The sequence below is a fragment of the Chrysoperla carnea genome, chromosome 1, assembly GCF_905475395.1.
Source record: "Chrysoperla carnea chromosome 1, inChrCarn1.1, whole genome shotgun sequence".
NCBI classification, from domain to species: Eukaryota; Metazoa; Arthropoda; class Insecta; order Neuroptera; family Chrysopidae; genus Chrysoperla; species Chrysoperla carnea.
In genome coordinates, this window is record NC_058337.1 from 61,957,920 (window position 1) to 61,984,035 (window position 26,116).

Below are 26,116 nucleotides of genomic sequence, written 5' to 3' on the forward strand. Positions count from 1 at the left end.
AAATTTAGTAGATTTTATAGAGAAATTATTTTCATGCACAAATTATTATTATTTTTAAACAAATTTTTCTTTTAGTAGTACAATATAAAAAGTATTAATTAGTTTTTAAGGTGCGCTATTTTTTTAGTTTTAATTATTTACAACGAAAAGAGAACGATTTCGTCTTCGTTTCATTCATAATAATTTATTTTTACTCTCAATTTCAGCCTAAAATTTTTGGTACTAACTAATAAACAAGATCGGATTTAGAATTTTTAGAACTCTATCGCCAATTATATGCGGAGTACTCTACTCCTATGACAAAATATGGAAAACTAGGAGTTATAAGAAGACCGATGAACAAAATGTTGAACAAAAACCATAGAATATTTATTTGTAATATTTTGAAATAATTAAATTTAATTTTGCTTAAAATTTCAAAGTGTGAGAATTAGAGTAATCGCATGGCACAAAGTTACATGTTGAAATTAATCAAGTTCTTGTTAGCTAAACGTTTTTTATGCTAAATAAAATTCGTGTAGTAGAACAGAAACTCCTAGATTAACTTATACATTCAGTTTTGTCCTTTTATTTATGATCTTCCAATTTACCTCATGAATGCCAGTTTTTATAACGCATAAAACAAGAAAGTATAAAATATTTTTTACAACTTTGTCAATAAAAAGCTCAAAATTTTGATAATATTCTAGTTAAATATATAAATATTTTTACGATTACTTACTTCAAGATGCATTTCTAACTTTTAAGGATATATAATTAAAATATGAAGCATAATGGAAAAACTTCTAATAATTTTAATCCATAAAATGTGTTCTATAAAATGAAAACAAATATTATTATTATAAAGGTACTTTTAAAACATACTTATAAACAAAAGCTTACGTAGGCATTTCATGCAAATATACACAACAATGCGTGTCTATATTTAAAAATAGCTATCGGAAAGAATTGCAGACTGTATACGATTGAGATTGTACGCTTCTAATAATTAACATTCAAGATTTAAACCGAAGCAAAAAAAAAGGAATTCGTGCCAAGATTTATGTCTGACTTTCGCCTAGTGAAATCGAAGTTTTAATAACAAAACACTAAAATTTAATAAACCTTCAAAATTGTCAACAAGTTTTCTTAGGCTGTCCAAGATTATACAGCAAAAGTCTCCTAATGTTATCGGAATAGAAGTTACCGCCGTTAAGGAGGGGATAAAATGAGCTTATCTTAATATTTTAAAACATATTGTGATTTTCCAAAATTTTTTCAAACATAGATTACGTTTATCTCTTGTGTTTTATTTTATTGCCAATACGTCAATTTGAATTTAAATCAATTTTTTTGTGAAAATAAAATTTCTGATCAAATTTTGTTGATATTGATATAATGTTCACTTTTACTGGATAGGCTTACAATTTTTTGTGCAATAATTTTCCCTTTCTTTTTTTTGCAAAAAAAGTATGAATAAATGAATAAAATACAATTTCTATTCTTGAAAATTTAGGAATATTGAAATCCGAATATTTACATTTAAAATTTTATATTTAGTAAAAGAAATTATGCAAGGTATTTCTTTTGTAATTTGATTAGGAAATGTTTAATGACTGATTCGTATAATAAATATTGAATTGATAGAGCCTAATTAATTAATAGCATAATGCCAGAGCCCATGACGTAAAAGTTTCCGTCACATAATACTTATAAGTTACATTCCAGTAAAATTGCATACTAGCTTTGGAATTCTATGTTTTAAAAACTCAATATTTTTGTCAATTTCTCTCTTAAATCTTACGTATATGTCTATGAAATGGGGATTCACTTTTCTAACTAGTACAGTAGTACTTGAGGCAGTATCGTTAGAAAGGCGTAAAATTTAACTTAGCTTAAAGTTGTAGAAACAATGTTGTCAGATATCTTACGACTCTCTATTATTATTAGTAAAAAAAACAATAGCTATGACGGCTTCAAAGTCATGGTAGAAACTTTAATGCTTTTTCTGTAAGAAAAAGATAAGTTATCAATGTACGGGGGGGGGGGGGGGGCTAAAACAGAGAGCGCGGCCGCTTTTATAAAGTGCGAATGCAGCGAAGTATCATCTGACTACGACCATTAATTATCTTGGACTATATTTAAAATGGTTATTATCACATTAAATTCGGTCGAAATTGTACGCCTTTCTAACGTGACTGTTTTCCTGAAAAATATGAGACCCTATTTCTAGTACGGTAGGTGTAAGAGACAAATCTATTTCATTGATTTTAATGCGGTTTTTTTTTGACTAATTAAATTTTTGAGGAATCTACAGAGTAGTTTTCCAAACATTAATGTGAATATATACTAACGACTGGTATTAGTTTTTTCCTCTACTGAACATAAAGAGACGAAGAACTGATATTTAGCGTTTGTATTTACAGGGAAAAAGTTTAACAGATAAAACTGAAAATTTTTGAAAACTTTTTCTTCAATTACATTTCAATATACAGTGTGGTTTAATTTATAGTAGCAGAGCTTCATAAAATGATACATAACGTTGAAATAGATTTTTCTCAATACACTTATAGTCTAGAATAAGGCAGCTTCTAGATAGATACAGGATATTAAATTTTTCTTGAGAAAATACTGTGAAAATTGACTCTTAGAAAATTTGACACCCAGCAAACGTTAAGGGACGTACCATTGTTTCTTAAAAAAAGACGATTTTTATAATAGACCTTTTTCATGAAAAACAGAAATGCTTTTTGTTAATTTTTTATGAAAAAAAGGTCGAGTAGAGCCTGTAACTTGAAAATTACGCATTTTTAACAATAAAAACACTATGAAAAAAATTGTAAAAAAGTCACATTATTTGAAATAATTTAAATCGATTTTTTTTTGCTCCACCGCACACGTAATCTGTTATGTCAATCCAACAAGCAATGACAGTAAAATAATGTCAACAGTCCTATTAATATATCTTTATTATCAAATTTAAATGACGTCAAACCAACCTTCGTGTAACTTCGTGAGTTTCCGGATCTTTTTCGCTAATTTGAATTTTAATGATTTTCATTGTCTGTTTTCTCGGTCATATGGCTCCAAAAAAATTGGGGAAAAAAATTAGCCTATTTATCAGGACATTTACTTTCATTTAAAAAAAAAAAAAGACAAAAAAAATGTGAAAAAGGTCTATTGTATTAAAGAACTAACATTATTTTATCTATTATTTGACGAGTTTCTGCTGTTACTATACCATCCTGTATAATGTGTTTAAAAAATTGTAAGCTTACTAATTATTTTAAACTATAAAGGGGAAAAAAGGATGTGAGCTCTTAAATAATCATAAAGAACGATAAAGCGATGACTTATTAGTTAGTTAGCTCTCGATATTGTTTTCTATTGCAATTAATATTGAACTAAGCCGGGCTCAGCCTTTCAACTAACACGAAATAAGATTATTTATTTACATACAATATTAAAAATAATATACAAAACTAATTTTTAATGTTTTTTTTATTAACAAAATACACCATTATTTACTATTTATATTTTATAATTTCAATAAGAAAAATAAAAATTATACAAATATCAAGTTGTAATATTCTTTTTAACCTTAAGTTTCTTCATTTTTTTATTTTTATTAAATTTCTTTTTGATTTTATTTTGTTTTTCAACCAATTTTGTATTAATTTTCTTTTTCACTTTTCTAACTGATGGTGAATTCGTATTAACTGTCGCTTCACTTTCTAATTTTTCTTGAATTTTAATTTTCTTAGCTGTTTTTAGAGGATCCCCAGCAAATATATCGTTTAGTGGCGTTAAGTTGTAACTAACTTTTGGTTTTGTTGCCTCCGCTTGTACTTTTTGAGTAATACGATTCATATACTTATTATTCGCTTTTTTTAATATCATTTGGCGATATTTGGCTGGTGTTATATAATGTGAATTTTCCCATAAAGTTTCTCCTCCAAAACTACCGTTAAATATTTTAACTGGATTCAACACGAAACGCGGTCCAATTTCAGCCAGAGCACCATCTTCGGATAAAATTTGAAAATTTCTAAACCATATTCGATTGTCTAAAACCGAAAATGTGTAAACATGATCGAAAAACGGTTGACTCTTGGGATGATGATTTGGTACACCAAAAATTTGCGTGAAAATTTCTTTTAATAACACATACTCGGGATTTTCATTAAAGTTAGTGTCAAAGGATAAAAGTGGCCGGGAACCACGTAAACAATTACCGGTTAATTTTAATTCAGCCATTGTATAAATGTTTTCTACAAGGAATTTTGCACTGGGACCATGTGGAACGTTTGATATCCACATGTATAGATCTCGTTTTTTACGTCCTTCAAACATAATTGCTTTATTACAATTTCGCATTTCACACATTTCATTTACGACAAATAAATTTTTAGTGCGTTCAATTTTAGGTTCCGGTCGATGATGAGGCATCAATTTCTTTATATCTTCCATTAAATGTCTATCACGGTGGTTAATTCCTCGCGAGGCAAAGACTAATACTCTTTGTTTGTTTACCCATTTCAACTAAAAACATACCGATACATGAATTTTGGACACATGTAATTAAATATAATAAAATAGGAGAAAACTTACTCTTTTTGGTGGAGGTTCATCTGAAGATCTAGTAGCTGGAGGTAATTCTGGTTCTGGTTCTTTTTCCACTTCAGAAAGTTTTCGTTTTTGTAGTTTTCCTTTAGCCATGATTGTCAAGAAGATTCATCCACCACGTGTTTAGGTTAAAATGCAAGATATATATCTAGAATATTGGGAGAGTTCACAGAACGTTATACAAGCAGGACTACTTTTTTCTAAAATTTTTTAACATTAAATAGAAAAAGGGAAAATATTTTCGCGTGGATTCAGGTACAAATATTATCGCGTGAATTCTTTACAAAATCATCACATTAAATCTAAATATTTAAAAAATTATATTTTTTCAGTGCAGATTCAGTTGCCGAGTTCTTCTTATATCGCATTGAACGCACACTATGAAGTATGAATAAGAGAATAAAAGCTACCAACATAAAAGCTACCAAAATATTCCAAAACAAATTTGTAAATAAATTTAACCTAAACCCACGTGGATTCAGTTAAATTTATGAAAATGACGGATTTCGAAATGAAGAGTGAATCGGAATTCGAAGACTCTGACGAAGAGGTATTTAATTTTAAGTAGTTTTTATTACTAGATAATTTTATTAATTTTCAATTTTTTTTCTTAGCTTCAAACAGCTTTTTCAAAAGGCTTGTTAAAACCTGGTTTAAATGAAGTGGTTGAAAAAGAAATCAAGAAATATACGAATAATGTGGTATGTATTCGATTGTGTTTCATGAGGTAATTTAGGTTTGAATTGTTAATTTTTTTTTCAGGCCGGATTAAAACGGAAAGTTAGTGATTTTAAGCTAAATCTGCCATGGATCGAAACCTTGGATCTCATAAATACACCAGCCCCTCTTGCTCCAGAAATGGCCGTACAATTACAAGAACAGGAAGACAAAAGAGCGAATCAAATTAAAAACAATAAAAAATTACCCCAAATCAAACCGGTAGATGATCCAGTTTTAAATGATTTTAAACGAGAAATGTTATTTCACCGACAAGCTCAATCTGCAGTGTTGGAAGGAATAGCGAAATTAAAAAAATTAGGAATTAAAACCAAACGACCGGATGATTTCTTTGCAGAGATGGCTAAAACTGACGAACAAATGCAAAAAATCCGTGAGAATCTAGTTAAAAAACAAGCAGATGCTCAACGAAGTGAACGCGTTAAACAGTTACGGGCACAACGAAAAATGGGTAAAACTTTACAAATTCAGGCAAAACTTCAAAAAGCTGCTGATAAAAAAGAAATGTTAGATCAAGTTAAGAAATACAGAAAAGGAATTAAAAAAGATTTAAGCTTTTTGAATGACAATAAAGGTGGTAAACCACAGAATGGTATTGTTAAATCAAAGAAAGCAATAGAGAAAGAAAAACGTAAAATGGCTAAATTTGGTTTTGGGGGTAAGAAGAAAGGTAGTAAGTTGAATACTAAAGATAGTTCGGCAGATGTTAGTGATTATAAAATGCCGGGTAAACCTAATCTAAAACGAGGAGCTAATAAATCATTTAAAAGTAAAGGTGGTCCTGCTAAGCGACCAGGAAAAAATAGACGACAAAAAATGAAAAGTAAGGGAAAAAAATAATTTTGTAAAATTTAGTATTTTTTATAATCGAAAAAAAAAAAACATAACTAACGAGGTTAGAACACTGAATCTTTGTGTTTCGTATTTCTAGAAAACATAACTACCGAGATTCGAACACTAAATCTTTGTGTTTCATATTTCTAAATGATACTTAGTCTTAGTGAGTGTTATTTTGCATTATTTAAGGTTTATTTTTGTAAATATTTAGTAAATAAAAACATATTTTACAAATTTAATATTTATTTCTTTAAACCAGTTCATTTAAAAAAAAAAAAAAACGAAAGGTGTCGTGGGATACCCTGTAGAAACTATATTCCTTTCGAACCTTGATACTTTATAAATATAGCGCTTTTTTTATTTACAAGGTATTTTTCTGAAAATTTAAGGTATTAATTTTAGAAGTCACACACTTGTTTGATTCTTTAAAAAATTTAATTTTGTATGTATGTACTTTTAGTTTTTACTGTATGGATTAATTGTAATATTAGTTGTAAAAAGTTATTCTTTTAATTTAGTAGTGAATCCAATATTACGTTTGGTTTGATCAGGATATTTATTATGACATAACATACAAATTTCCTTGTACTTACTTTAAATTATTTCTGTTCTTTAACTTCTGATAACTTTCAAAAGTCAATTTTTTTTTTTTTTTTTTTTTAAATTAACGAAACATAAAGTTTTGACCAAAAAAAAAACAAATTTGTTAGATTATAAAAATCTAATGAAAAAGCTTTAGTTTTCCTAGGTAACCTATGTCGGTTTTTGGTGTCATTTTTTGTTGCACTTTTTTTGGTTTTACCTCCCAACCAAATCAGAATGATAACGTGCGATAAGGAACGTAGTTCCAAAATAGGATTACAAAAATTCCTGGGAGTATTACGCGTAAAATTTTTTTAAAACACAACGTGATAATGTTGTCTACATAAATCATTGGGAATTTATGTGCTGGCTTTTTGTCTTGATTTTCATTTTATAGATAGAACAGTGCGTTTTTCTGAATTACACTAAATATGTTTTCAAACGCAGCTATATAATTTTTTTGAATTCAAGTCTTCAACTTTTTCGTGACGATGAACAGGCGGACTTTTGAAATAAACGATATTATATCATTTTAATACGAAATTATATATGATCATTAACGAAATGAAATCTATCAAGTCGTATTTTAATTGTTATTTGGAATGAGAAAAATTACACATCATATTGGTACTCGTACAACGAATAAATGTCTATCTGGGCAACCGCTGTCCTAATTAAAAGCTTAAAATTTTCAACGAATCCTGGCCACCATGTGTGAATTAAACAATTATACATTATTCAATACAGAATTCTTATTACGTCGTTACAGTATTTAAATATATGAATTCATTATGAAAAAACTTTTGTTTTTTTGTTTACTTATGTAGGCATGCAGTCAAAATCTTTATAATCAGTATATGAAAGGAAAAAAGCGATAGGTATAATAGACGTTATAGGCTTAGAACAAATTATAAGAATTTCTTATACGAAATTCTTATTCGAAAACGCAGTATATGACTATTGATGACCATCACATAAAAAAACATAAGACGTAAGCAAATTGGGCAATCAGAATTAGGTTTTTTATCTTCCCGACCGTCAAAACGTAAGACATATGATTGGCTAATTTGTTTACTTTTTGTGTTTTATTTATAATCTCCCCAATTTCACAGTCGAAGCATTTTACAATTTTAAGTTCGTGAATTTAAACAAATGGCGCAACGTAACAAATGCTGGCTTCTGATTGGTTAGTGATAATCAACGTAAGGATTTTACGTCGAAATGAAGCTAAACATTTTCTTTCAAATCAAAAGTTAAATACGATTCTTCCATAGACCTTTTCATTTCAATTCATTATTTTTCGTACAGACAGTATTAAGTTGGACAACTATACAAGATATTCACAGATTATAATTTATTACATAAATAAAAACTATAATCTGTGCAAGATATTTGTTATTCATTTTATCACATTCGTTTTTAAAAAAACTCCGAAACAAAAGGTAATCACTTTTTAAATGAAAAGGTCTATTAGTTTGACAATCGAATATACCTCTCAATACTCCACATAGTTTTTTTTTTATATATGGAAGTAAATGTCAACATTGACCAATCGCCAACATGCAAAAGTAAAATCTAAAATGACCCTAAATGTTAGAAAAATCAATTTTACCCAAAAAACAAAAGTATCTAAATAAAATGTTAAGTCGATTGTAGAATTTGACACTTATGACAGAAGATAGTAGTAAATTTATAAAAATAATGATATCGTAATTTTATTTTAGAAAATATATGTAATTAAATAAATAAAAAAACACGACAAAATGAGTGATTTATTTAAATCGGCGATGGGATATTTTGGTTCAACCAATAATGGGGCTGTTGATAATGAATTCGTCGGACAAATTGTTGAAATAGGGGATGAAAAATTTCGTATAAAAAGAGTGATCGCTGAGGGTATGTGTCTGTTTTACGCCCCCATATTAATTTTCATTATGATAAAACATCTGTTTTCTTTTGTTTAATTTTTTAGGTGGTTTTGCATTTGTTTTCATTGCCCAAAATAGTAAAGGAGCCGAATTTGCATTAAAGGTTTTTAAATTTGTTTATTGAAATTTTTAATTAGATAACAAAATAACAAGATTTTATGATAATTTTCAAATATTTTATGTGGTTTAGCAATGCTAATATTCTTAATTAATTAATATAAGTTTATTTCTGGCATTTCAAACAGTTCATTTCTATTCATTGATAGTGAAGTAAACTTTATAAACAATAAATTTTTAATTTGTAACATTTTGTTAACAATTGTATCTTGTATCACGTTGTATACAAAAAGTACTGTCAGATATTACGCCATATAGAACAATAATATAGACAACATACGCGATGGCGCACTTCAAAATTTATAATTCTAAGCAGTCGAAACCAACATAAGATTTAACATTACTGCAAAGCAATTTTTAATTTAATTCAATACTTTTCAGTATATTTAAATAAAGAAAAAATGTTTGTTAATGTATTAATTTTTCATTTCTATGCGTCGTTCGTAAAAATATACCGATCTAGAACAAGGAATTTTATTACTACTATTCTTTTAACTCAAGAACAGTTAGTGAACTGTGACATCCGTTTTCTAGCAGTTTAAAAATAAAATAATTCATCAAAATGAGAAAATTGTAATTGCATGCAATGTCTACATCAATTGAAATAGTGAGAGAACGATGTAGACCGCAAATTCAGCTTATCTTTTTCTTTGGGGTGAGCGTCGTATTTATATTCTAGTCACATAATGCAGTAAATAAAATATTTGTTTTAATCTTAATTTTGACGTTTAATCTTTAACGTGATACAAAAGTGTTTGATGTTGTCGGCGTACGTCTGCACACATGGTATCTATTATCTTTTTCGACTGCCAGAAAAACAATAGAACTAGCTCAGGTAAAAGTTGAAAAACTTCCTTACGCAAAATGCGAATTAGAATGTTCAAACTTCTGAATAATCAGAATATTAATAAAATATTTGAATTATTAAGTGGCGAAAACTCTAGAGCTAACTGACAACATATTTTGTCGAGTGGTTATCCCATGGATATAGGAATATTTTAAAAGGGATGGAGTATAACCGAGTGGGGTGAGTCTCACTCAGGAGGAAGAGGTAGGGTATCATTGTACCTATTTTCTATTGGCTGTTAACTATTCGCATGCTGAAAGTATGCTCAAAGCCTTCTTTAAGTGTTTTTGATTCGTTTGTAAGCATGGAAACATGTTTGACACATGGTTGACGTATGTGGACAACATAAATAAATAATCTTATATTTAAAAGAAAAGTAAAATTTGTAAAATTTACTAGGATGATTTTTAAGAAAAAGTGCTTAAACTGAACAATTTTTTCAACGATATAAGTAACCTAAACGTAACCAATATTCTATTCAATTTAGTGAATATTCAATCTTCAATCCACAGATATCATACATATCTATGCTTCAATCCTTGTGTTACGAGTTACGACTATTATAAGTTAACTAATATAATTCTTAAGAAGGTTTCGAAAATACGTCGACTAATTTTCAATACTAAATTTCAACGTATTATAGAATTTTTAAAATATAAAATTAATTTAAAAAGAAGATTAAAAAAAAGATTTTTTGGTCGGACTAATCTACAACACACGCAGAATTTGCGACCCATTTAATATCATTCTATTTGAATTTCCCGCAGCCGCAGCCAATCAAAAGTAGGCACATTGCTTCTCTCCTGAGTGATACACCCCCCCCCCTCGTCTAAACTAGCACTTTATACTACATCCCTACTATAATTACTATATCCGTGGGTTATCCCTTCGGATAACTATAACATCGGTTGATAATTTAATTTGAATAAAAGTTTATTTATCTTATTCTAGGAATACTTTGTCCACGGTTGTATGGTTTAAACATACAATTATTATTATTTTTAATTAATTTATTTTTTTTGAAAAGGTTTACACTTTTATATTTTTTACTTAGATAAAATATTTTAGCGACTACTTGGTGCTGATAATGAAGCGAATGAAAATATACGCCGTGAAATTCAAATATTAAAAAAATTAAGTGGTCATCCAAATATTATAAGATTCATATCTGGATCGTATATAGATAAAAGTCAGTCTACGCATGGTCAATCTGAGTATCTTGTACTCACCGAATTATGTACAGGTGAGTCAATATGATAGGGGAAGTAAAACATTAAACTTTAAGGGACTGTCCATAAAAAATCATACCGTTAAAACTAAGCATACCTCCTCTTCTCAAATCACTTTCCGTCATATTTTTGTAAAAATACCTATAATTAGGTCACGCAACTTATAATTCTTACTCCTTTTATAGACTTTTTATACCATGTATATGAAATATACATGGTATAAAAAGTTTAGTCCCAAGTTTGTAACGCTTAAAAATACTGATGCTACAAAAAAAATTTGGTTTAAGTGTTCATAGAATCACCTAATTAGTCCATTTCCGTATGTCTGTCTGTCGTCTGTCCGTCTGTCATCACGATTACTCAAAAACGAAAAGAGATATCAAGCTGAAATTTTTATAGTGTGCTTAAGACGTAAAAAGTGAGGTCGAGTTCGTAAATGAGCAACATAGGCCAATTGGGGTGTAAACCGTTAGAGATAGAACAAATGTTTAAATGTAAAAAAGCTTCCTTATAAAAATATAAACAACTTTTGTTTGAAACATTTTCTTGTAAACATCACTGTTTACCCACGAGGGCGCTAATAAGGTGAAAATTTTGTAGTATGTATTAATATGGGAATATCAATTTTGAGTATGTGGCTATTTAAGAGTGGAAATCTTTCTTTATTTACGTGACGTCAAAAAACAAACGATTGCGTCATCAAAACTGTCTATACATGGTATTTCATCAATTAACTCAGTCAATTGTTTGTTTTCACGTTTTTTACAAATATTCTGCATAAAATTCAAAACAAGTATATTATAACAATAGAAATTTTTTTAAAGAAAACTATTTTATAAAAAGAAAATTTCACTTGGTTTAACGAGTAAAGACGCTCATTGTTAACTTGCTATTGATGATTTTTTCAGCGAATTAAAATTTTATTAGTAAAAAAAAAGTTTACGATGCAATTTACCGTTTCAAAATTATTCAATTTTCATTTTACATACAACTCTACAATCGTAGATAATGATGCAAAAATATACATGAAATAGTAATTTGCACACCCTTTATTACTGAACAACAATAATATTTTCAAAGAGACGGTGAGAATTCTTCATCTGAAGTGATAACAAAAATTTAGTCCGATCCCCTATTGTAATCTTGTAATCCAATATTTTTTTGTTTATGTAATATTGTCCTGCATGTATTAGTGAATTAGGTTTCTACTATATGCTTGTCGGTGGCAACACCATCTGTTCTCGAATAATTACGATATCGTACTAACGTATCAAATTATTCATATCTTTTTTTTTTTCCGTGGCTACGTCGTGCAACCCAAGAAACCGAATATACTATTTGTATATTATGTAAACGTAATATTGGAAACTGCTCGGCAATTTTTCTAAAAATTACAGCACTATGTTAACAAGCCCTATGATCTTAGTGTGTCCCACCCCAGGACAGCCACTTTAACCTAACCTAACCTAACCTAACCTTGTTAACAAGCGGGAGTAAAAGATCAAATTATTTAGTAATCTAAAAAAGTTTCAATTAAGTTTTTTTTTCATTTATTTATAATAATTTGTTTGAAAAATAGGTGGATCGTTAATAGATGTACTTCGGAATCGTACCACACCATTAGAAGTTGATGTAATTTGTCGAATATTCTATCAAACATGTCGAGCTGTTGCCCATATGCACAATCAAGCACCACCAATAACACATCGTGATTTGAAAGTTGAAAATTTGTTAATTGGTGCTGATGGTATGATCAAACTATGTGATTTTGGTTCAGCCACAGTCGAAGTATATTGTCCTCAAAATAGTTGGTCAATGTCACAACGAACAAATTTAGAAGAATTAATGGCACGTTTTACCACACCCATGTACCGTGCACCAGAAATGGTTGATACATGGGATAATCGACCGATTACGTGTGCAAGTGATGTGTGGGCATTAGGATGTGTTTTATATATGTTGTGTTATATGCAACATCCATTTGAAGATGGTGCTAAATTAGCTATACTTAATGCAAATTATACGATACCTGCAGGAGATGCGAAATATTCATGTTTTCATGACATTATTCGTGGATGTTTGCAAGTAAATCCGGAACAACGACTAACAGTTCCTGCAATTTTAGAACGTTTAGCAGCTATTGCTGAAGCACGAAACTATAACTTAAAAGAACCATTAAAATTGGATGGTAAACGTTTAGATAGCGCAGGAAATATTAATAATAGCAATCATAATAGTCCGAGTAAGTATTTACACAATCGTGAAAATAGATCTCGATGATGCAATAGTTAACCTTTTAGCTACTATATGCGATTCAACGCCCCAAAATTTCGTTTTAAGAAAATCGAGGAGATTGAAAACTAAAAAAATATTCTAGTATTTTGAACTTTAACTGATGCTTTTGGCCGACTGTAATTCGATCATTAAAATTGTTCGTATCCATGAGAGTTATTAAATAACCTTGTTCCAATGGGTTTTAAGACCATTGGCTGAAAGCCATTCTCCTATCAAAACGTGCCGGTTTCTGTTTAAGAATATATTTTGTTAGTTCTGCATCTTGTTTTTATCTGCAATAGAGATATTGCTGCGCTGTTTTGTCAAATTTAACTACATATTTACATTTTTTAAATCAATTAAAATGATTTCATTACTATATACTCTAAAATTAAGCTTATGTCTAGATAGGTTTATACGATGATAATATGATCTATAAAATTTAAATAATAATTTTGTTTATAAATTTTATTTTAGTACATAATTTAAATAATGCACCGCCACAACGACCTCCACCAGCTAGACCAGCACCTCCAAAGCCAAATGAACCACCACAAAGACCAACTCCACCGGTTAATGCACCTCCTCCAAGACCCGCACCCGTTCAGTTACCACAGCAAAGTCCGATAAATACTGGTGGTATGGCTCAAATACCAAACCGCCCAGTTGTACCACCAGCCGCAGGTGGTGGGGGTGGTTTGTTTTCATCAATTAAAGGTGGCGCTGGTAGTTTTCTTAAGAACTTAAAAGATACGTCATCGAAAGTTATGCAAACTATGCAACAGTAAGTTTTTTTATTTAAAATTTAATGAATTTGATTTTATTTATTTGATGAATTTATTTTCTATGTCTGTTTTCTCCATAGATCAATTGCTCGAACGGATTTAGATATAAGTTATATAACATCAAAAATAATTGTAATGCCATTTCCTTCCGAAGGTCTTGAATCGGCATATAAAACAAATCATATTGAAGATGTGAAGGTATTCTTAGAAACACGTCATCCAAATGGAAAATATTCTATATACAATTTATCTGGTAAAAGTTATCAAGCAACACGTTTTGGTCCGGGTGTGCGCGTTATAGATTGTGCATTTGCATATTCACATAATTGTAAAGCACCAACATTGAATGCTTTGTATCAAATTTGTGAAGATATTTATCAATATATTGCCGCTGATGAACGAAATGTTTGTGTTATTCACTGTTTGGTAAGTAAAGTCATTAGCAACTTTTTAGGTGATGGAAACGTAACAAGTATTTTTTGCAAATAATTTTATTTTTTTTTGTCTCCAATAAAAATAAAAATATTCAAATAAATTTAATTTTTATCCCAGAACCAAAAAGAGGAATGTTATATGTTTGATCGCTTTGTATGTGTGTGTGTGTATGTGGCATCATAGCTCGTAAACGGATTTTGATATTTTTTGTTTTGTTTGAAAGGTAATTTAATGGAGAATGTTCTTAGCTAAGTGCGAGTTTAGGGTTCTTTAACCGAAACAATTAAAACAGGGGCGACGACCTTCAAAATCGGATTTGGAAAATCGGAGGATTTGGACATTATTCAGTTATTGTTACCACCATTAAGTTTTATAGTAGAGTAAATGTGAATGCGATAGCCATTGCAGTAACGCTATTTCGATAAGAATCATCATTAACAAATGAAATTTACAAACTTTATAAACCTCAGCAAGACAGGAAATCTTTGTAATTATAATTATTTTAATTTTATATTTTAGTAATAAAACCATTAAGCATATAAAAAAACATTGTGTTTCGATATAAACGGAGGGTGAATGTGCGGAGTACATGACAGCCCCAATAGGTACTTTTTAGGAGCTAAACCTACATGCAAATTTTCAACACTACATTAAACGCCGAAAAATGCTGTTTTATCTGCGAATCACTCTAACCTGAACACTCCTGATAAAATCATTTTGAAATAATAAAAAGCAAAATAAAAATCGGTTCATTCGTTTAGGGGCTACGATGCTACAGACAGACGATGCTAAAATACAAAATATTTAAATTTAAATTGTCTAACATTTTTTATTGAAGTCTGTGAAGGGTATTAAAAATATTTTTTCCGAAAATATAAACTTATTCACTGTATCAAACGTCAACGGAGAGGACTGGGGGTGTGTTATAAATCCGTTTTATAATCACTAGAACACTATTTAGGATGTTTTAGAGATTTGTAATATATGTATACCTAACAGGTTGGCTGATAAGTCCCCGGTCTGACACATAGATGGCGTCGCTAGTATTAAATGCATATTATTTTTATATAGTACCAACCTTCAAATGATTCGTGTCAAAATTTGACGTCTGTAAGTCAATTAGTTTGTGAGATAGAGCGTCTTTTGTGAAGCAACTTTTGTTATTGTGAAAAAAATGGAAAAAATGGAATTTCGTGTTTTGATAAAATACTGTTAGCTGAAGGGAAAAAATACAGAGTCCGGAAACTCATTATCAAGCCAAGTTTTTGCTTCCACTGTATTTTTTCCCTTCAGAAAACAGTATTTTATCAAAACACGAAATTCCTTTTTTTCCATTTTTTTCACAATAACAAAAGTTGCTTCACAAAAGACGCTCTATCTCACAAACTAATTGACTTACAGACGTCAAATTTTGACACGAATCATTTGAAGGTTGGTACTATATAAAAATAATATGCATTTAATACTAGCGACGCCATCTATGTGTCAGACCGGGGACTTATCAGCCAACCTATTATTATATAGCCATTTTCTCCCCACTAATTTTGGAATCTACAGCGGCCCTTTCCCTTTAGTTAAAATGTTCTAAAATGTGGTATGTATGTTTAATTACTAGACGGGTTGGTATTATCACAGTGGAGGTAGATTTCAGCTATTTAAAGAGAATTGTCAATTTTCCAACTTCCATTTCCCCTTTTTATGTCGAAAAATCATGGACTTTAGCGGGTTTTAAACTTTGTGCAACCTCACAATGTCTAAAATTTAGATTTATTTATTTAACCAAGTCCTTTTGCTAGTGTCGACATTCCGATTTTTCCAACCATTTTATGTAAATATTTCATGTGTTGAAAATCATAAAAAGACAAAAATGTTGTTTCAATAGAAAACATTAAATAAGAAGAAGCATCTTACGAAGGAGAAATGACCTTAGTGATGGAGCTCTGCTGCTCACGAGTTTTTTACGTATGATACCAAAATTAATATTTATATCCGCTTTATTTTAAAATGAAAAGAGATAATAGGTTTAAACTAATAGGTTGTAAACATTTAGAGTTGTTAATGCTCTCTCGATATTATCGATATGTTTTATTTATAAAAAGGTAAGAAACACAAAAAACTGTTTCGCATGAATTTGGTGGAAATAGAAAAAAAATGAATATTTAATATAAAACTAGCTAATTCGCTCGAATTCGAATAAAATAGAAATAATCTTTGGTACAATAAATCGATTCACTTTTCCATTATCAATCTCTATTTTCGCAACTTTTACCACACTGTCTTGATCTTTCTTAGCCGAATTTGACTCTCTTTACAACTTCCCACTTCAGACACCCAGGAGGACGCAAAATAAATAATTTCAAATTACACACTAACTTCTCACTACAACGTTACAATATATGTAATCTTTGTGAACGCAACAATATAAAAATATATATTTTATGATCCATAATGTATAAAAGATTGGATCATTGCAAATTACGTTATCCTTTTAACCAAATGTATAGTAAAACCTGACCAGATAGCGTACCTGAGAATCATGTAAAATCAGTGAAGCTCGAGTGATGGAGTAACAAATGGGCAAATTTTAGAATATATACGGGAGGAACGTATGCTTTTTATTAACTTACAAATTTAATATATGGTTTTCAGCGTTGTGTATAAACAAAATTAAAATTTTTCAGAATGCTGTCTGAGTGACCATAAAAGTACGCCACCAAAGCTTCGAATTTCTTTAGTTATATCTTTGCATGTGTAAATCAATTGAGTTTTATACCAGGCTTACATTGTTTCAGGATGGAAAAGCAACCTCAGCTACAATAGCATGTGCATTATTATTGTATGCAGGGTTATTTAATGTACCAGAAGATGCATTACAATTATTTGCCGTTAAACGACAACCACCAAATATGAGAGCAGCTGAATTACGTTACCTCTATTATCTTACAACAATTATCAACCAATCAACGACAACACAATTTTTAAAACCTCATTATAAACCTATACTTTTAGTCTCGATTACATTACAACCAGTACCATTATTTACAAAAGTACGTGATGGTTGTAGACCGTATGTTGAAATTTATAGTGGTGAACGTTGTGTCTTATCTACGTTAAAAGAGTATGAACGTATGCGTGTATTTAATATAGCCGAAGGAAAGGTTAGTTTTAGTTACAGACTATACGAATTATAATAAATCTGTTAATTTTTATGTATTCAATTGTAGGTGGTATTACCGTTGGAGGCTACAGTTTGTGGTGATGTCAGTATTATTATATATCATGCACGCCATTCGCTGGGACGACCTGCTGGAATCAAAATATGTAGTATACAATTTCATACAGGATTTATAGAGCCGCATGAAACTACAATTAATTATGACAAGTAAATAGGTTGTTTATTAATTAAATAAGGCCTTTTAATAAAAATTGTATTATTATCTAATCAGTAAACTAACTTTTCGCTAGAAAATTCCCGGTATGCTTTTAAATAAAATGTAAATTTTCAACACGAGCAGGTAATAAAAAAAAGGGATCTCCATTTAGGTTTTAGACCTTTAAAATTTTTATTTAAAACATATTTAAAAAAAATTGCTTTTCTAGAAAGTTATTGTCCCGTACTTATGTGACACCTGTTTAATAGAATTATTTTATGCAAAACAAATTAATAGTGAATTTAATTATTACCACGTTACCACGTTTTTATGTCTATTCGGGTCAAATTTTCTAATTTATTATAAACTTTCCAATGAGCTAGAAATTTAATTTTAAACAAAGATAAGAACTGGATGATAATGCATGAAAAAAAAACTAAAATACTAAATACTAAAAAGTAGAAAATAATTGTTATCAAGAAATTATAAACAAATAATGATCTTCAGTTAAGTGTACACAGGTAAATTTGTCAAAAATATTACGTATGACACTATGGCAAAAATTGTTGTTTATAGACTAAGAATAAAGTTAACTTCTTTTACAATTGACTCTTGTATAATTAAATAAACGTAGAATCGTAACATTTAAGGTTCCATCTAAGATAAAAACATCATGCTTTTATTTAAAGTTTAACAAAAAACAAAAAAAAAACTTTAAAAAAAATTCCGATCTTTATTAGTAATAACGACGTTTAAAATTATATAAAAATTCTAGTAAATAAAACATAAAATAATAAATAAATCAGTTTATTTCATTTTGTAAAATTGTATCTTTAACATTTTAAGGTCAGAATTAGATGATATGACAGAGTCACACCAACAAGAGCACTTTGGTGGTAATTTTCATGTACTTTTGGATGTATCTGTGTGTGATGGTGAACGTAGACCTGCTAGACCTGCACCATGGACAAACGACACCAAACAAAGAACACCAACGGTATTATTTAGTTCGCAAATTGAACAAGATGAATGTGTAGATAACTTTGGTAAATAATTATAACTTTGTAAGTAAATAAATCATTTTCTTTGTATAATGCTTTTTTCCATTTTATGCACACAGTTAGCAGACCGTCGCCGGTGCAAAAGGAAATGCCACAAAAGCCACCACCACCACGACCAGCCAAACCTAGCCCTCCATTAACAATTCAATCAGATCGGATCAATGAAAACACTAGTTCGTCAAATGTAAGTCACTAATTTTAAATTTAATATTACCACTGGTAGTGAATTGAATTATAATCCTCACTAGCAGTGAGGTATCTATCTAAATAGTCAGATATCCCGTTCTGTACAAGTTTTGATTTCAAATGGATTTTTTTGAAACTTTGGAAAAACTTTTTCCTCAACTTTCTGAACAAAATATCCAATATACTCAAAGATACATAATATGTATTTTGTATTTCTGTAATATGTATAACAAATATTCTTGACTCAAACTATACCAGGTGATATTTTAAAGAGTTTTAATCCATTTAAATTTATTCTCGCAAATACCTCGCAAAAATAAAACGTTTGCCTGAACAATTTTTATCTCTGTACTTATACTATGGTTTTTATCCACATTAAGAATAAAAATTAGGTACCAAAAAGTCTTGCCTATTTTAGGCAAAGAACAAGAATATGTAAGCAAATGTGTTTTCATTTAAGAAAACAAAGTTAACCTCTATTTGACCTTGAAAATGAGTAGGAACGTATAAACAAATTCGATTCATTCTTATACCGTTCCATTACCGTTTATTGAATTTCTAATCTGTTTCGAAATAACGGGGTGGAAACTTTAAAAACTTATCTAATTATGTGTATACTATGATGTGAACATATAACTGTAACTATAATGTAACAGATAGTTAAATATAATTATAAAAAACGTATAAACATTGAACGATCGATCATTGAGCCCATTGAAATTTTTTAATAAGAAATTGAGAGGAACATTTTCTCAAAGTTCAAAAAAAAGTTTCGGTAACCAAATCCACAAAGAACGTGTTTGAGTCTTGCTGTCTGTGAAAAATTTCACAATAATACATTAAACTCACGACTCAGGCTCTATTCCAAGCTAATATTTTTGACATCTTATAAATTAGATTTATTTGCAGTGACTGTCCCGGTAAAACACACAAGGTCATAAGGCTCATTGTGATACCTGAATAGGAAACTGCATCTATATAAGATTTACAGTGAAACTGGCCGATAACGCATTCAGAGAGAACGGCCTCTGAAAGCTTAGGGTTTAAATCGTCGATATGTTTTTAGAGAGGGTAATATTTATTAAAATGTTCATTGAAGTCAATTTTCGAAGTCGGGATAACCCTACATCTGAATTTTCAAATTGGAAAGTATTCCTACTAAGAACCTGTACTAAATTTGTGAGAGAGTAAAGCATAATCCACAGGCTTCGAAATTGTATTCCCTTAGTAAATGAAGTAATTTATATTTACTTAAGATTAAAACAAACAAATTTTATAGGTTCCAGAACAATCATCTCCAGTTGAAACAAAAGAAGAAACTGTTGATTTATTAAACTTAAGTTTGGATCAAACATCACCGCCGCCATCTGCAACAGCACAAACAAACAATACTCATACATTAAACAGTTTAAAACAAACGAGTTTTGATCTCTTAGGTGGTTTTGCAAGCACAATAAGTGATACATTTTCATCATTTATACCTTCTTCAACGGCTGCTACAACAAATAATGCACCATCAATACAATCTCAACCTGATCTCATTAGTAGTACAACTAAACAGAATGACTTATTTGATCCATTTGGTAATACTGCAACGATACCCCAAACACAACAGCAGACTGGTCAGCCACAAGGGGGTGGTGGATCCACACTTGACAGTTTATTAGGTGGTTGGGATTCATTTATGAGTGCACCCAATACTGTGAATAAAGGCAGTATGAATAATTTATATAATGCACAGCAAAAGAATGTTGAAATTCCGCCAAAACAGAAGGATCCATTTGCTGATTTAGGTAAGTTTTATTGTAAAAAATCTTCAGTTTATGGAAAAAAAACTGCTCTCTTTTTATCAATTTTGAATTTGCTAATGACCCAAGAGCTCTCTAAGATTAAATTCCAAGTTTATTATTAAAAAAAGAACAGAGTTTTAAATTCTGAAAGTATATTAAAGTGCTGAAAAATCGCTACTACTTCCGCCACATATCCAAATTTTAATTTCACATTTCCTCCTGATTATTTTGAAAATTCCAGAGGAATTCCAGTAAAATAAAATCAGCCCGTAATTAATCCATATAATTATTCCTATTTTCAATAAATTTGACTAATATTACATATATTTATCTCGTCTATTTTATCAGGCAATTTGAGTAGTTCTTTAAATAACTCATGGTCTTCATCGAATCAAGTAAGTCCAAATCCAACTGCAGGACCAAGTCCTGCACATCAACCTGGATTCCCTGGACCTGGAGGTACATACTCACCACAAAAAGGTAGTAATGCAACATCACCTCAACATTCAACGACTCGTTCACCACAAGACTCAACGGGCCCAAATCGACCTGATTACAGTCGATCACATTTTGATACCGCTTTTGGTGGTAATAAAAATGCCAATGCTAATGAAAATAACAAAAATGCTGGAACAAAACCAAAAAGCGGTGATGTTTTTGGTGATTTACTTGGCTCGCAGGGATATCAATTTGCATCAAAACGCGAAAATTCACCACGTACTATAAATGATATGAGAAAAGAAGAATTGGTTAAAGACATGGATCCTGAGAAATTAAAGATACTTGAATGGGTAAATGTTTATTATTTTAATGACTATGGAATTTATTGACTTGAAATAATTATTTTTTAGACGGAAGGAAAAACTCATAATATTCGAGCTTTATTATGTTCAATGCACACTGTCGTTTGGGAAGATTGTAAATGGAAAAAATGTGAAATGCATCAGTTGGTAACACCGGCGGATGTGAAAAAAGCATATAGGAAAGCATGTTTGGCAGTGCATCCTGATAAAGTAAGTATCTTTATTTAATTATAATATTTTCTTTAACTTTATTCTAACATGTCAACATGATATATTTTCGCCGAAAATGTAGACTTACGGACTATATCGAAGGTCATCGGGTAGTGAGTGTAGATGAGTTATAAATTCGTGTTATGTCTCATTTTATAACCTACAAAAACAGAAAGTTGTTAGATTCGAAGGAGTGCATACGATGGAATGCCAATTTTTGGCCTAAACTCAATGAGTTATTGACAAGTCGACTCCATTTCATAACTGATAAGACATAAGATATAGACATAGTTAATTATTTCGTTGAATCCCTTCCAGACCTTCCCATCTTCTTTTATTTTCTTCTCTAGTGTTCTTTTCTAAATGGTTGTGAACCTTCATTGAACTTTGAAACTTCAAATTCCATATACTTAAGGAATTGTCAAATCCGTGAATCTTGTAAGAATACTGAAAACGTAAATGTGCTATTACTTGATAAAAAAAATTTTTTTTTCGTAACTTTGAAGTTATTTATATATTTTGTATTTTGATTATAGCAAATGGATACTGAAAATGAAAATTTAGCAAAATTGATTTTTATGGAATTAAATAATGCATGGAGTGATTTTGAAAATGATGCATCACAACAAAATATGTTTGCGAGTTAATTCGTTTAAAAATACCAAGTTTTAGCTCAAATAATACATCTCAACGTCTACTTAAAACAAGAAAATATTTGACTTCATTGTGCATTCCAATAATATTTAATTAAATTATTTATAAAATTGTTTTAATAAAGTTCAAATATAGTTTATCGGTGTGCTACTCTATTCAGCTAAATGTTTGAAATTCGTCTCGAAAGTCAGTTTGTACAGGACTTCTTTCACTACTTTGCTGTTAATACAAGTTTATTTTAAACAATAATTCAACTGCTTAAAAATATTATTATTAAATGAAGAGCAATAAGTAGATAAGATTGAAATGTCACTGGTGAAATTTTCAGTTTCAGCTAAATTTTAATTAATTGTACGATAATTTTAAGGGAAGTGTATTATCAGGACACAGCAGTGACTAAAAGATCAATCAATGTGCGTATTCAAATCCACAAGTGACGGTTGTCTACCTAAATAGAACATTGTTAACATACTCCTAACGTTTTTTCTTAAAAGTATACTATTTTATGCAAACGAAATTTTTAAGAATGTCAATTAGAATTAAATTAAATGTCCTACACGTCGCCTATATTTTTATTTAGCACAGATTGGCTTTCGAACAAATTTTTGAGAATATTCGAATACCGTTGAAAATTACGAAACATTTCAGTGCCAATTTTGTTTTTACTTTATTTATTTTCATTTAATTTTAAGTTTAGAAGTGTATAGTTTGCATTATTAGAATATAGTTCGCCCAGGAGAGCAAAGACAATTTTTTTAGCACACAATTGAAATGCAACGGTATTTATATATTAATTCGAAACTTAGCTTATAAAAATTTCGCCACCAAATATTTAAAAAAAAAACGTACATGACTTTTTGAATTACGAAAAATGTACAGAAAACAATTCAATTTTGGGTAATAATAATATAGTTGATATTAAAATTGAATAAACACGGTTTGTTATTCCTTGGGATATATTAAAAAAAGTTTCAAGTTCTTATTGCAACTTTACATATAGAGTGGCAATCGATTTGATAAACCGAAAAATACTAAATACTTCTAAGATAATGGAAACTATGATTATTTTATGTATAACTCTTTTATTTTTAATGGTCTACAGAACTTAAACGTTTCTATATATAATTATTTTAAACTTAATGTAATACTTTATTTCATGGAGTAAAATTAAATTTTCTAAGACATCGCTTAATGAGCTTCTATTTAAAAGGTAATTAATTATTTTATTATTGATTTAAGCCAGCAGGAATTAAGGATCCACAATATATGTATGCCAATTTTACATTGCTTTTTATTTTTTTAATATCAATTTGGCGTACATCACACGTGGTTTGATGTAAAGTTCTAAAATTGTATGGTCTATGTTCCAAGGTTGCGGTTTGTCATCCGACCTTTCAAGTTATCAACATTCTGAAGGGCATAATGTTGCCAGTCTATATCTAAAATTACAATAAAGATTACTTTTATTTTAAATTGTTCAAAAATTGCAAGAACGTTTCCATTTATCGTAAAATTATAACGTAAAATCATTTCGATCGTCACTCTGATTATTTTAATTAAATACATTTGTTGAACTAAGACGAATTCGTTTTATTTTTTGCCCTCTAGATATTATAATTTATAATAATTTTATTTATATGTAAGTTAAAAATGTTTAAATTTTTTTATAGAAGAAAAAGTATTTTATTTTATTGTATTACGATTTATTTTGTTTATAATAAATATATATTTAAATTTAATTATACCATGATAAATACATTATTTTTTGTTTTTTGAAGTGAAATTTCTGTTAGTAAAAAACTTTTCTATAAATTTTTATAAATAATAACTTTTAATTTCTTTAAAAATTATTTTTACACGGATGGCTGATGTGGCTAACATCTAAGATCGAGAATACGTAAGCGTTAAAAATCATTGTTGAAAGCAACAGCCGTCACTGACACGTGTTTTTTCTGTTTAGACCTTATCTTAAAAAATGTCCCTTTTCTATTTTCCGAAGTGTTATAGACGCTCGTATGCTTCCGGCCTAAGTTTTAAGAAATATTTAAGTTTAATTTCCATCTTAAATATCACTTATGCATACACTTCTAACTTTTTTAAATACTTAAATAATGTTTATAAAAAAATCGTAATAACGGAGGTAGCAAATGATCGATAAAACTAACAACTTTTAGATATGTATCGGTAGGAAGTAACGCTCTGCGTCTACAAAAACTAAAACTTCCAATATTTTATTTAGTGCTGAATCCAATTTTGCAACTCTTTATCTACTCTCTAGGATAAACAGTAGAAAATTAGGTTTTAAAACTAAGCAAAATATTTTAAAAACTATTTGCTATTTTAATACAAAAAATTAAATAATTCATTTTAATTTTAAAAGCAAATTCAAGTAAATGAACTACAGATGTTTCACTTCAATCATGTGATATTTCGAATAAATACACATTTTTTAATGTGATAAAACCTTTCTTTGAATGTAAATTATCAAGGAATTTACAATAATATCGCAATGCTCAACTTGGAGTTCAAAAATTCCTTGATAAAGCAAATAATTTTATGTAGGAAATGTACAAATAAAAAAAAAAAACATTTTACATTTACAATTTGATCGGAAGAGAGATTGTACTAAATTGTAAGTATTATTTAAAAATAATTAAAATATATTTTTCAATTTTAGCTTCATTCTGTTTATTATTCATTAAAAAAACTATAAATATACGCAATATTAGTCAGTAATATGTAAAAATTACAATTAATTTACGTGCAAATGTAAATTATGTGTTGAAATAAAGAAATGGTTATAATTAAAACAATTTTTTTTTTGTTCGAATATTTCTTATAGAAATCTGCTAAAATTTAAAAAGTGAATGTTTTTTCTCATCGAATAATTATTTTCTTCTCTTTTTCTCATCCGTTTCCCAATTTCTAATTCTACAAATCACTTAAGGATTATATTTTATTGATAAGTGGGAGTTGAAACTCGCTAACTGGCGATAATAATTCGTACATATTAAAATAAGAAGAAGACCCGAATTCAGTAGTTACAATTTCGATTACCAGATGGCAATACCTGTACTTACAACTTTTTAAGTAGTTCTAATTTAGACCATCTGATCCCTTACCAGTTATCAATAGTAATAATATCGTTTTTTAAATTTTAGCACCGATTTCAATCTGACCACGAAATTATGCATTTCGCATTGTTTGTTTTTTTGTCAACTTTCCAGCTCCTTTTTATGTCGAAATATTAAGTTTTTTCGCAGTTTTTATGTATTTGAAAATCTGTACAGTCTCTAAACTGAGCTAGAGGATTGAAAATTGGCATGCAGGTTGGTTTAGCGTCAAGGAAGGCCTTTTGGGATGTCAACATTTCAGGTCTCCTTCCCTCTTTTTAATATTAAAAAATTGTGGTTTTAAGGCTTTCTAACGAAAAGAAAGAAATCCCATTTCAATAAAAAACATTTTAATATAAGAAATATATTATGAGAGGTAAGTATAACTTTAGTGATGGTGCTCTAATACCCACGAGATTTTTTTTTGTTACGGCTTTATTTTTCAGTTGTAGTATAAGAAACATTTTGATCGACAACAAAAAGACAAAACCCAAATGAAATTTGGTAAATAGACTATAGAACTCCATCCTCGCAGGTGATGGTCTTAGAGA

The 26,116-nt window shown here is 29.4% G+C and overlaps 3 protein-coding genes across 3 annotated transcripts; 2 read left to right on the forward strand and 1 right to left on the reverse strand.

Annotated features, from left to right (window-relative positions):
* Positions 1-794: 794 nt before the first annotated feature.
* On the reverse strand, positions 795-4,836 carry LOC123306137 (ribosome biogenesis protein BRX1 homolog). Its single transcript, XM_044888034.1, has 3 exons — positions 4,591-4,836; positions 3,623-4,521; positions 795-813 (listed from the first exon to the last, which is right to left on the reverse strand). The coding sequence occupies exons 1-3, from the start codon at positions 4,696-4,698 to the stop codon at positions 795-797; spliced, it is 1,026 nt and encodes a 341-aa protein (XP_044743969.1). The 5' UTR covers positions 4,699-4,836.
* Positions 4,837-5,013: 177 nt separating this feature from the next.
* LOC123304996 (probable rRNA-processing protein EBP2 homolog) lies at positions 5,014-6,308 on the forward strand. Its single transcript, XM_044886620.1, has 3 exons — positions 5,014-5,155; positions 5,220-5,306; positions 5,368-6,308. Exons 1-3 carry the CDS (start codon positions 5,096-5,098, stop codon positions 6,181-6,183), a joined length of 963 nt encoding a protein of 320 aa, XP_044742555.1. The 5' UTR covers positions 5,014-5,095; the 3' UTR covers positions 6,184-6,308.
* A 2,114-nt stretch (positions 6,309-8,422) lies between these two features.
* Positions 8,423-24,051, forward strand: LOC123294663 (cyclin-G-associated kinase). The gene is made up of 14 exons (XM_044876140.1): positions 8,423-8,658; positions 8,735-8,793; positions 10,723-10,897; positions 12,463-13,125; positions 13,635-13,941; positions 14,023-14,368; positions 17,170-17,535; positions 17,602-17,759; positions 18,595-18,794; positions 18,869-18,993; positions 20,275-20,788; positions 21,134-21,576; positions 21,637-21,798; positions 22,335-24,051. Exons 1-14 carry the CDS (start codon positions 8,526-8,528, stop codon positions 22,443-22,445), a joined length of 3,762 nt encoding a protein of 1,253 aa, XP_044732075.1. The 5' UTR covers positions 8,423-8,525; the 3' UTR covers positions 22,446-24,051.
* The last annotated feature ends 2,065 nt before the right edge of the window (positions 24,052-26,116 follow it).